Source organism: Anguilla anguilla, chromosome 3 (assembly GCF_013347855.1).
Source record: "Anguilla anguilla isolate fAngAng1 chromosome 3, fAngAng1.pri, whole genome shotgun sequence".
Classification (NCBI taxonomy): Eukaryota; Metazoa; Chordata; class Actinopteri; order Anguilliformes; family Anguillidae; genus Anguilla; species Anguilla anguilla.
The window spans coordinates 66,568,904-66,581,316 of record NC_049203.1 but is presented as its reverse complement, the minus strand read 5'-3'; the positions used below and the strand labels follow the sequence as shown (position 1 = coordinate 66,581,316).

Here is a 12,413-nt window from a genome sequence, read left to right as displayed (position 1 = left end):
ACCTGTAGGTGCAGCGGGGCGCCCCCTGTTGACCTGGTGGTGGTCAAACGCGCAATAACAACGACGACTTCGCTATTGCTAACACAGCACAGTAACAGGGCCCTGTATCATGAAGCAAAATTACTGAGTTTATCTGGGTAACTGCACTGAGTAAAACCCGGAACGCTCCCCAAAATCTGGAACATAGACTGAAGTAGAAAGAGCTGTTCCAGTTTTTACTCAGCCTAATCATCCAGCTAACTCAGTATTCTTGATTTTTGAAATACCTCCCAGGGCTACCGCTGTATTCAAATAAACAGAAAGACACTGCAGCACTTTATTACAACGGTAGATTTAGGGTTATGGTGAGCTGCCAATAATCACCCTGTACAGTCTTTAGAGTAAGCTCTACTACTAGGAACTCTCGTACCATTAGTTCTGTACCACAAACACAGCTACCGATCAGTCTATGATTCTAAGTTCTCTGAGGTGAAGTGCTTGGATGTTAATTGGAGCGTAGTGCAGGCATTATTTTAACTGCCCACTCTTCTAAAATGGCTCCTGAACGAGAATGAGGCTGAACCTCGGTGAGCAGCTAGGGGCTGAGGAGGCCGGCTCAGTCAAAGCACTGCCCACACTGACACTTCCACAGGAGGCCACCCACGGTTCAGGTCAGGGTCAAAGGTCAGGGGTCAATGGAGGCATAACGGCAACGCACTCAGAAGTGAGATGGGGATACATTTTTAAGACTTTATTTTCCTTTTTCTTCACAATCTCTCCCTTTTTTAAGTGATGCACTGGAAGGCGTGTCTGAATGCATTACATTAAAATCAGTTTTTTTTTTCAATACTCAAAAGAAAAAAAAAATGTTTGCTCTTGCTTTTTCATTTTTTTTCCTGAGTCTGTGTCTTACATAACCAAAAAAACACTTTTTTCATCTGAAAACGAGGTCAGTGTGAGTCGCATTTTAAGATCTGATCACATAATTCAAGTATTCTGCAAAAAATGCATATTTCCTCAGATTATAACATTTCCAAATATGTTTTTTTATTTACATGCCTAAATAATAACAAATAAATGAAGGGGCTAAGATCACAGGAAACTTAACATTTGGATTGCCATTTATCAGTAGCTGAACTGTTAAAAAACTTAAATTCGTAACGCAAACAGCTGGAAGAGCTCCAGACCCCCCCAGCCCTGCTTCTGAGGGCCGGAGACGACCCTCTGTGGGCTCACCTTGCCTGCCTTGGCCACCGCGTCCACCTCCACCTCCCTGGCTCCGCAGATGAACTTCGTGATGACCACCGGGTGCTCCTGCAGGAGAGAGGCGACTGTGAGTGACCTCTGACCTCCGACCTCTGGAAATGAAGACGCTACCTAAGCCCCCCGCCACAGCCAAAGATTACAGAGCAGAGCAGCTTGTGCCAGACAGCGTCAGGCTTGTAGAATGTGCCGGAAGACTTGGGCGAAACCGTCTTTTTTGATATTCAGTGTGTTGTTATTACGCCCACATGGAAGAGTGGCTGAGTTCTTTGGACTGACATTTACAGCACAGCTTTTTGAATGTCAAGGACTATGAAATAAGGTACCCAGTAAGTATAATACTGCCAAGGTTGGGTACTATTAAAGATCTTTATGAGAAAGCGCCCTTTAGCTGGTCTTTGTGAGCTCTGCGCTGCAGTGTTACATCAGAGCGTTTATCCTCGATTCATCAGCACCCCATAGGTGTCACGCGTTATTAAAACGCTATCCATTTAAACCTCTGAACTGTCAGTTCAAATCGAAAGTTGCAGCGGACGACCACGTCTGCCAGATTTTGGTGAAAACCGCGCTCCCTGCTGAGAAGATGCCTTCGCAAAAAAAAAAAAAGGCACTCAGAGAGGTTGTTTTGGGCAAACAATCAGCACGCAGGCTGCATTCCTAATGCAAACTCAAGGCCAGTCAGACGGGCTCGGAGAAAATGAGGGAAACGCTGGTTTCTGCAGTCAGGGAGAAGTCTGTGCACGCGTGGGTAAGAGCCAGCCGAGCGTGCGTGAGGTCACATGACCGAAACGAGGCTGATCCATTGGCTGATGAGACAGACCAATGACGAGGAAAACAGGAAATATCACCTGACAGAGGCTGCAGAGAGAAAACTGCCCCGTGGGGCTTCACTAAGGGGTGAGGGGTGAGGGGTGAGGTCATGTCTCCTTTGAGGCCTCTGATTGGCTGTTTGTGGTGGTGGGGGGGTTAGAGGGACACCAGCTGTGGGGGGGTGGGTGGGGGCAAGGTCACTCTACTTGTCACTCCGTCCGTGTGTACTTCCCCGCAGTCATTTCCTGTGGTCAAGAAGCTGCTTAAGGTGTCGAGTCCACACCTCCACCTGAGTGACAGACGAAGAGCTCCAGGTAAAAGGAGCTCCCACAGTGTATGAGGGGATAACTGAGTGTAATTACTCTCCGGCCACACAGGGGGCAGTCCGCTGTGTGCTTCTTTAACTTCAGAGACGTGGGATGCCGTGCTCAAATGGCCGAAGCACAGACTGAAGCCGAAGGATGTCAGCTTTGCTTCAGTAACAGTGAAGCCAGACCACCAGGCACTACATTCAACCATGTTACACAATCTTTTCTGCTGCATGTCTCCATTTGTATTCGGGTAAATATTGATGGAATTCTAAGAGTTCTGGCAACAGGAAGATCTTTAAGATATTCCAGCAAGACGTTTTTATTGGGTGATCAGAGTTACACTTGCACTAAAAATGAACTTAAACTAATTGAGAAAAAAATGGGTTATGACACATACACCCAAACACAAAACTATAAAATCTGTTAACAGAGACCATCGCAGGAATTCAATCACAGCACAAACGTTGGCATTTAATCCATGCCATTCTAATTTTAAATTCTATATTATTTTAGTGCTTAGTCCACTTTTTAAGAAGTTAGCTCTTTCTAAAAGGAAACCTTTTCGTAATCTCGTACGCTATTACCATGTCCTTCACATGACCTACTTTTTTTTTTTTTTTTTTTTTACAAATGTGCAAATAGTTTTTATACTTGTGCACGCTAGGTTCACAGCAGCGTGGTGTCTCATCACTCCAGAACGGGCGTCCCACGTTTCCGCTCATTTGGAGCGCGTGAGAACATTTGTAAAGGGCCTCGGCTCTCAGATTACGGTGAGAAAGCCTCTCGATGAGAAAACGCCGCTCCCCCGACCGCTCGAGGTAAACCATCGCCAGGGGAGCGGCGGTGAGCGGCGTTCCGCGTGCAAACAGCTCGGTCCTCCGGAGAGCGGGTTTTCACTCAAAAAAAATGAAAAAAAAAAACAAAGGTACAAAGGAGGGAGAGAAGAAGGGAGAGAGAGAGGGGAATCAATGGAGGCCCTGGAGCTACTGGGAGGAACGGGGGGGGGGGGGGGGGGGCGCACAGGATATCTGTGTGTGCGTGTTGTGTTTTTATGAGTGGGAGGATTGCTGAAAGACAGAAGGTGTTCGAGAAGGTGGCTCGATTGATTCCTGATCTGATGCATAAGAAAGAAAGAAAGAAAGAAAGAAAGAAAGAAAAGACAGAGAGATAGAGAGATAGACAGAAATGCTGATGAAGGCAGGTGCCTTGCTTACCTGCGACACCTGTGCTGCCTCTTCCAGGAAACGCTTCATTTCTTCCTCACCGTACACCACGTTCATCGCCGAGCCACTGAGAGGGAGACAGAGAGAGACGGGAACAGAGAGAGAGAGAGAGTGGGAAAAGAAACTATGAGGGAGATGAGAAATAATCAGGTCAGCTTCTCAGACTGGCCTTGTTTTCCACAGCCTGGCCGTTAGAACAGTCTTGGAGGGTTTTATTCTGGGACTGGACCTGAACTGTCCACCTGGATCCCGGAGGCTCCTCAGGGCTCGCGACAGGCAGGAAAGCTGTTCTCTCTACCCCCCACCGGTCTCACCTACGCCCCCCCAGCCCCACCTGCACCCCCCCCCCCCCCAACTGCACCGGCTGCTCCACCTCCCTGGGCATGGAACTGACAGCTGCAGAAGGGGGAGGGGTATGGACGTTCAGTTCCTAGTGGGACGTCGCATCCTAGCGGGACGTCCTAGCGGGACGTCGCACACACACACAAACACACACACCCAGACACACACAGACACACACACACACACAAACATGCACACATACACACACACAAACACTCACACACACACGCACACACAGACAAACACACACAGACACACACACACACACACAAACACACAAACACAGACACACACACACACACAAACACACACAGATAAACACACACACACACACACACACACACAGCCTTTGTAGAGAGCTTCAAACTGAAGACGCCGAACTGGCGCCTATAAACAGAGAGAGAGGAGTAAACGCTGGGAGACTGGGGAACTCATTGCGTATTCTGCGCTGGGTGCAGCTGGAGCTCTTCCTCAGCAGATCTCTAACCGCTGTTTTTCCCACTTTAAACCACCGCGATGAGAACTCAATTCCTGAGTCTGGACGGGCCACATCTGGCAACCCGAGCTTCATTCAGCTTCCAGCTGGCCTGAGAGCAGGCTGTGGACTGTGCCTCTCCCACAAGCCCCCCCCCCCCAACCCCCTTAAAAAAACAAAAAATAATAATAATTGGTACCGTTCCCATATCCTCGGTTCCCATTCATTGCAGCCCTTTTGTCAAGGGTTGCCTGTGGTTTTCAGAAAGTTGATTATCTTAATGCACATACACTCAAACAAACACACACACACACACACACACACAGGGTTTGACCATGGGCAAATGGCTTGTGCATGATTCAGGTATGGAGCATCCTGTTTTGGGGCAGAGAGGCCTATGGGGCTTGAGGGCATGGGGGGGGGGGGGGGGGGGGGGGGGGGGGGGGGGGTGGGGGGGGGGGGGCACGGGCGGTGGGGGTGAAAAGCACTCCTTCCATTCCAAACGAGGCTCGGAGGACCCAAGCAGTCACTGCCACTACCGGCAAGATTAAAGGCACCGATAGCTCCTCTGGGCCTGGGATCATTGGCCTGGGATCTGTGGGGATGTGTGGGAATCCCGCAGGGCCTCGTGCTGTGGAACCGGGCTGTGAGTCCAGTCCAGGGGTGCACTGTGAAGCCCGTGGCATTGAAGTGCGCGCAGCTCTGGCACTGAATTTAAAGCACTGGAGCGACGGCACCGGTACTCTACTCGACTGTAGCTGCTGTGTGGTGTCACTGAAGCTACAGATGAGAGGAAAAGCAAAGTAAAACTGCTCCCCCATCATGGCTCAAGAAAGTATTTCCATGTGCCCCTTTCTTTCTCCGAAATATATTTAGTAAATATTTTTTTTGCAACGTTCCAGAAAAAAATGACACGCATAAAGTGCATGTACAATAATACAGTTATGGTAAAATAATAAACTAACAGAAGGAGCTACAGGAGTCCTGGAGAACAGGAGGTGCTAACCCGATCATGTGCTGAACCAATCAACAACCGTTCAGTCTGAGCTTTTATTCCTTCATGAGTGAAGACCTTTCAAATCAAAGCAAAGCTGTTCTGGACGCGAGCCTTTGCTAATGCTATATGATGTCTGTGTACTGAGATTGTGAGGACTATCCCTCTCATACGTGTGTAGTCCTTATAGAACTGAAAGATAAATACCGCCCCCCCCCACACCCCGAACCACAACATACATAATGGTCTCGTCAGAAACATAATGTGCCAGCGCCAGGGAGACTCCATCAGTGGAAACAGAACAGAAATAGCGGGACAGAATGTTCCACCAGAGTGTCAGAACAAGTTCATAAGGATGAATGTGTGGAAGTGTTCAGCACCATTAAAAACGTGCGCATATTTCTTGATTAAATAAATTACAAATGAGTCTTCTGAGAACTTCACAGCTGGTAGAATTAGTACTTAGCAATCAGCCATCAGTTAAAAATAAAATATTATTCTCATTTCCCATTTTATATTTAAATTTCATTTGCCTGTCTTTTTTAAACTCACTGACAGAGTATCATCCAGAAATATGTTACAGTCTCACAGTATATTCTGTTTAAAAATATAGCTTAGGCCAATGTTTGGATGGAAAAACCAAGCATTTATAAATCAAACTGTAAGGGCCGCTGACTGGGTGTTTGTTTGATACAGTCAACTTAACTCCTTCCCTCGGGTTCAATTTCAAATGCTTATTGATTTTTTCTGCAGCAAACACACAACTGGTTCCAAGCTCCAATTAGATATGAATGACAAATGATGGCCGGAGTCCAAACTGCCGATGATTTTTCAAAGAACGCGTCAAATCTTACCTCAGGACATACGAGGGGCGCAGAAGACAGGGGTACCCCACTTTACTGGCAAAGGCAAAGGCATCTTCCTGAAAGACATTACAGCACCAAGGCACAGATGTTACCAGCTGTTAACAGGGAATGGGAAGTATAGCAAATGTAAAATATAGGGAATGGGAAGTATACGGAATGGGAAGTATCGGGAACAGGAAGTATAGCGAATGGAAAATATGGGGAATCGGAAGTATATGGAATGGGACATACTGTATAGGGAACAGAAATATAGGGAATGTGAAGCATAGGGAATGCGAAGTATACAGAATGGGAATATATGGAACAGGAACATAGGAACTGGGAAGTATCAGAATGGGAAATATAGGGAATTGGAGACATAGGGAATAGGAAGTATAGGGAATGGTAAGGATAGGGAATGGGAAGTATAGGGAATGGTAAGGATAGTGAATGGGAAAAGTAACAATGAGGGAGACAAAAAACAATAAGCACAAACTTTCGATCAGTACTACATGCTAGTGGCAGGGCCTTTGCATTCACTGGCAGTTCAGTCGCCTGTGCTGACTGGTCATTTGAGGAAGGGCGGGAGACAGTGACTTGAGGGTTATCCAAATGGACTCCACTGGGTCACATCTGATGTCGTTGTCATTGGCGACGGCACTCCGAGGCATGCAAGCTGACAGTAGAGAAACAACAGCGGTTTTCTTTCGAACCCGTCTGCCCCAAATCGAACCTTTTACACCTCCAGTGAGGCGAGACCGAGAGAAAGTAGGACAGACAGTGTGTGTGTGTGTGTGTGTGTGTGTGTGTGTGTGTGTGTGTGTGTGCATGTATCTGTGTGTGTATCTGTGTGTGTGTGCGCGCATGTGTGTGTATTCGCGCGTGGGTTTGAGAAGGGTGACTCATTCATCAAAGTGCACCTCTGTGCCGCGTTTGGTCTAACGAATGCCCATGCCAGAAGTAACCATTAGCAGGGGCCATCGGAGAGAGAGAGAGGCGCTCCTCTTACCGAGGCCCGAGAGCGGTTTCTCAGCGCCGCTTCAAAGCGGGCCGCGCGGAACGCCGGGTCCGCCCGGGCCCGCCGCGGGGATGAAAAGACGCATTAACTCGGGAATGAAAGCACAGACTGCACTCCTCCAGCTGGATAAACACTCTTTCAGGGCAGACAGGTACAGATGCCCCCTCTCTCCGGCGGGAACGCGCCCTTCAGGAGCGTCTCTGCTAAAGCCTTTTTCCCCCGCACTCTTTTTCTTATAACCCTTTACGGTGCGAGAGCGCATGCACACTACGCGATTAGAAGGTTCGTAACCGAACATTCTAACGCTGATGTCACAGTCACTGCTGGTGACTGAAAGCAGTGGAGTTCTAGAACACTGACTTAGAATGGTTTTAAACATCCCAAAAAAAACCTACACTTCATAAACCCACAAAAAAACAGATCACTGCATGAAGAAGGGCAAATTCCCAAATGACTTTTTAATGCTGGTAAAGGTGGAGACTGTAGTTAACATTTTGGGCAATATTACCTTTTAGACAGGCCGAGAGTTCAGATGAAAGAGCAGCTATTGGCATATTAAGTTAGAGGGCAAAGGACACTTGAGAGGACAAAAAAATGGTTTCATTTCATTTGTGATCATAAAATGGAGGCACACACCTGAGAAAGTTAATACGAGATTCAAAAAGCACCGAAAAAAAGGTCAAGTAGAATCCAGTCTGCACTGATAATTACACTTGGCACATTTGTGCTCATTTGTATTTTTGTTTATACAAAGCTACTTTAGGGATATTTGTGAGAAACTGTTTAGTCAGTCGATTAAGGATAGGTTGATTAATTCACAAATTCTGGACAAGAGTAAACTGCCATCCGTTGCTATTGATTAACAGAAGATAATAATAAACACGCTGTGTACGTCCATCACCAGCTCTGATGAAGAGAGATTCACTGACAGAGGCAACTCCTCAGCTGATGTCTTTACTGGACACCAGCTTTGAGCTTTTAATTTTGCTTTTTGTGTGCCTATTGCCACTGAAACTGCCATAATATATATTTTTTTCTATTGTTGATTGGCTTGCTTCTTATGCATTTATTCTGTGGGTCAAGACAACATAAATACTTCACTGAACTGATTCAAAGATCTTTTTACCTGTTACAGATGTAGTGGAGTCACACACACACACAAAAGGTCGCTATGCGGTCACAATTCATTTAATTAACTAGTTAATACATTACTCTTAATGTACATTCAAGATCCTATTGTCTAAAATTAAGTCTGAATGACTTTTTATTAACACAACAGTGACTTTACAAAACGTTGCCATCTGTTCCTCTGCCAGAGAGCGAACTTTGGATTTCCCCTGTCATCTTCATCTCCTGGCTCAGAATCAATAAGCAATAAGCCATCTGCTTTAAAACTTTTTTAATGGCTAAATGCTCAACGCTGAAATACTACTGTTGTCAAATTAATTAAGCAATAAATACTCTTATCAGCTCATTATGACAGAATCCTGCAATGGAGCAAGAGTAAACATTCCAAAGGCGATAGCCAACAGAGCAGAGACCAGTACTGTGATGTCACTCACAACAGTCACACAGAACACTGACTATTCCACAGCAATGTATCATAATGGCTTGGGTGCTGGGATTGTAAGGCAGAGGCTGCAGGTTCAATTCCAAAGTGGGGCACCTCCCTCGAGCCAAGTACTTGACCTGAACTGCATCAGTAAATATCGATCTCTATGTATAAATGGGCTGTATGGTGAGTTGTGTTGTGTTTCCACCGGATAGGAGTATCTGTAACAGTAAACGCTGCTCTGTTCGTTGGAGGCCCGTGTGCAGGCGTGATGTCACGCCTGGATGCAAGCTCTCGACCAATGACGCGCCTCCTTACCAGGGAGCTGAGGGCCCGCCAGGGGGCCTGGTCCACGCCCAGCTGGTCCAGGATGCTGGAGAAGACGGAGCGCTCCTCGGCCCGGTCGATCTGCTCCGGGTCGGTGCCCAGGATCTTCACCCCGTTCCGGTGCAGCGGCATGGCCAGGTTATTGGGGATCTGCCCCCCCACCGAGACGATGCTCCCGCTGCAGCCCTGAGTAGGGTGGGGGTGGGTGTGTGGGGGGTGAAACAGAAGGTCAGGGGTGTGCCTTGTGTTTGCAAAGAGACGTTCTATTAGATCACCCTCATATACAAAACCCAAGCTCATTATCTCTACAAAAGGAGGAACTTTCAAAATTGCATCATGCTTTCCTGCCTGTCTTTCTGTATCTGCTTGGCATGTTGAGATCATTGCAGATAAATCACCATGGCGATAATGACGGACAGCGGTTAGGCCCCGTGCTCTTTTACTGTATGGTCAGAGGGGTTGAATCTCTGAACACACATATGAATTTTAAAGGATGGGACAGATGATTAGGGAGGTCGCAGGTAAGCAACAAGGCTCACCTCCAGTAACGGTGCAAAAGAGCTGAATGGGTTTCTGTACAAGGAGATGACACGTACAGCACCATACGCCACAATGACCTCAATGATTTACCGCGATCTGGGCAGGATTAATATTCATTTGTTTTTAAAGATGGCTACATATGCTTAGGATTGTTGATGAGTACGAGACATGAAGTCAAGCCCGGGAAGAAGGGGAAGTCATTTCCATGACAGCGACACGCCTGGGCACTTCATTGCTCGAGTGCAAGCCTTTTTTTTTTCCTTTTTTTAGCCTCATATTTTTTCTCTGTTTCTCTCCGCCTCTCTGTCTGTCCGTCCATCTCCTCCCTCCTCCTTCATCCGCTCCGCGCTCGATTGCGGCTGAAGTAGCCCCCCCGATCCGGCGTGTCGAGGGGCCGCACGCGTCTCCGATCGCGGCCGAACTCATAACCGGCTTCGGGATAAACCAGCCATCCGCTGGTCTGTTATCCGCCCGGTCCACGGATGAACTGAAACCTGTTATTTCCCTACTTTCTATTTACGGGTGATGGCAGGGGGCGGGGAGGGGGATTGCTTGGCAAGTGGTGCACTGACATGAGTCTCCCAGCAGGGGGCGCCCCACCTTAAAACAGTGGAAGCATCAGCGAGTGAGAGGCGGAGGAACTGCAGCTGACTCCAGTCCAGACACAAACCCTGGCGGCTCCTCCAAAGGGGACTGCGGGTCACTGAAAGCGCTCTTGTCCTTACGCACGAGAGACTGAGGGAGACTGACTGAGAGGTGCCTTTTGCTGCCTAATATTTGTAATGGGTTTTAAATTGGTGCTCGCCAGTCTGATGCTTATTCATGTAAAAAAATATAAATCAATTCAACCAAAAAAATATCGGCTGAACGAGTAGCCGCTTCTGAAGATCGGATGTCAAACAACGATGGGAGTTCAGACTTGGCAGTGTCCCAATTGTCTTTCCTTGTTATTTGATTTCACATATTTATTTATTTAACCAGAGGTCTCTCGAGGTTAATGATCTCTTATGCAGGAGAGACATGGCAATAAGGAGTGACAAGTCAAGACACAGTTCAAATGCAAATAACGAGTACGCTCTATGCTAGTTTTTGAACTCTAGGGAGACAGGGAGACTAGATTGTCTAGCTTTGTTTGCTTTTGTAAGGTGTTCCATAGCCATGGAGAATGGTAGCTAAAAATCCTGTTTCCTATATCTGTAAGCCTGTAGTACTTGGCTCGTCCACTTGGCTACTTCTGACTTGTCGGGATAAGAGAAGTAGAGGACGCTAGGTATTCGCCTCTAGGGAGCACAGAAACAAGGAGACAAGGAAGGACTATCCCCCCCCTCCCATCTAAAAATAAAACTACCACAGAGTGGTGCATGATGGGAAGGCAGCCTGACCTCCTGCTGAGTGATGTCCAGGATGCGCTCCAGGGTGAGCTCCTCGAAGTAGAGGCGGTCGCACTCGTCGAAGTCGGTGCTGACCGTCTCGGGGTTGTGGTTGATGACGACCGTGCGCTTGCCCATCTGCCTGAGCGCGCGGATGCTGGAGACCGCGCACCAGTCGAACTCCACGCTGCTGCCTGCAGGGGGAGCCGTCCGAAAAAGAGAGCGCTTCACTTCTCTGAGAAACTCGTGTGTCTCCCCGCCAGTGGGGCAAACAAAGAGAACTCACAGTCTGCTGTGGATGGTAAATTATCATACTTGATGACAGTTAAATAATTTCCTAACCCAGGCAACGTCTACAAAAGCTAGAGACAAGCTGAGTAAAACAAACAAACAAAAAAAAGCTGGACCAGTCAAAACATAATTCCACATATACAACTTCATTTAGAAGAATAAAACAGGGAAAATAATCCAGACCGACAGTTTACAGGTGCAGCTATATCTTGAGAGCTAGATTGCTTCTACTCAGCTTGTCTTTTAACCTACCTTTCAGAGAAGTTACCCAGGTAAAGACATTGGTGTAGGTGTGCATAGGCTTTCCCTCTTGGTTTACTTTATAAAAGTCGTTGGACACACAGACATTAAAGCGACTCAGTGACCCTCAAAACCACACCCCCTAAAAAGAGGGACTTCACAGCCAGGCAGCCAGCGAGTGCACTGCCCCACGGTGTAGGCCGAAGCCTCCGTTCACACTCTTTAAACGTGAAATAACAACAAACTAAATGAGCCGTGTTGAAGCAGGAACCGACCAAGAAGAGAGTCTTAACTTCGAACCCGGTGCATCAGGAGCCCACATTTCTATCCAGGGGGGAAGTTACCTGGAACAGTACTACATTTCGGACAGACAAGGAGCTCTGCCGAAAGCCAGGGCGATAAAATGGATGGCTGGCGTTCCGCGGGACGGCTACAAAGGGCAGAGCTGTGCTCCGTCACTTTCGGTGTGTCCCAGCAGGGAAATTGGACGGCGACCGGACAGAGAGAGACAGGAACGTCCGTCAAGGCAACGGAGCGCCGAAAAAAAGAGGCTGCGACTCACCGATGTGGTACGGGCCACACCCCAGGACCATGACCGCCCGGTCCGCAAAGTCCAAATCGTGCTCCTGGAGAGGAGAAAGGAAGACATTTTAGAAGACAATGCAGTGGATAAGGTGAATTTAAGTAGTAATTGCACTCACTGTTTCAGCCAGGCTCCGCCTGCTACATCATTGTTAAAAATGCTTGGAGTAGCTGCGTCTCAGTGCTCATCTCATTAGCACAAGGTATTCTCTATGCAAATTAGCTCATACAGCAAAGCTGAGCCTGGCTCA

The 12,413-nt window shown here is 47.6% G+C and overlaps 1 protein-coding gene across 1 annotated transcript in view; it reads right to left on the bottom strand.

Annotated features, from left to right (window-relative positions):
* cps1 (carbamoyl-phosphate synthase 1, mitochondrial) overlaps positions 1–12,413 on the bottom strand; it is a 55,181-nt gene that overhangs the window by 18,929 nt on the left and 23,839 nt on the right. The window contains exons 24-29 of the mRNA XM_035411204.1: positions 12,143–12,206; positions 11,062–11,243; positions 9,131–9,325; positions 6,252–6,319; positions 3,578–3,653; positions 1,216–1,293 (exon numbers count right to left, since the gene is read on the bottom strand). Coding sequence (XP_035267095.1) covers positions 1,216–1,293; positions 3,578–3,653; positions 6,252–6,319; positions 9,131–9,325; positions 11,062–11,243; positions 12,143–12,206 — 663 coding nt within the window. The remainder of the gene's footprint in view (positions 1–1,215; positions 1,294–3,577; positions 3,654–6,251; positions 6,320–9,130; positions 9,326–11,061; positions 11,244–12,142; positions 12,207–12,413) is intronic.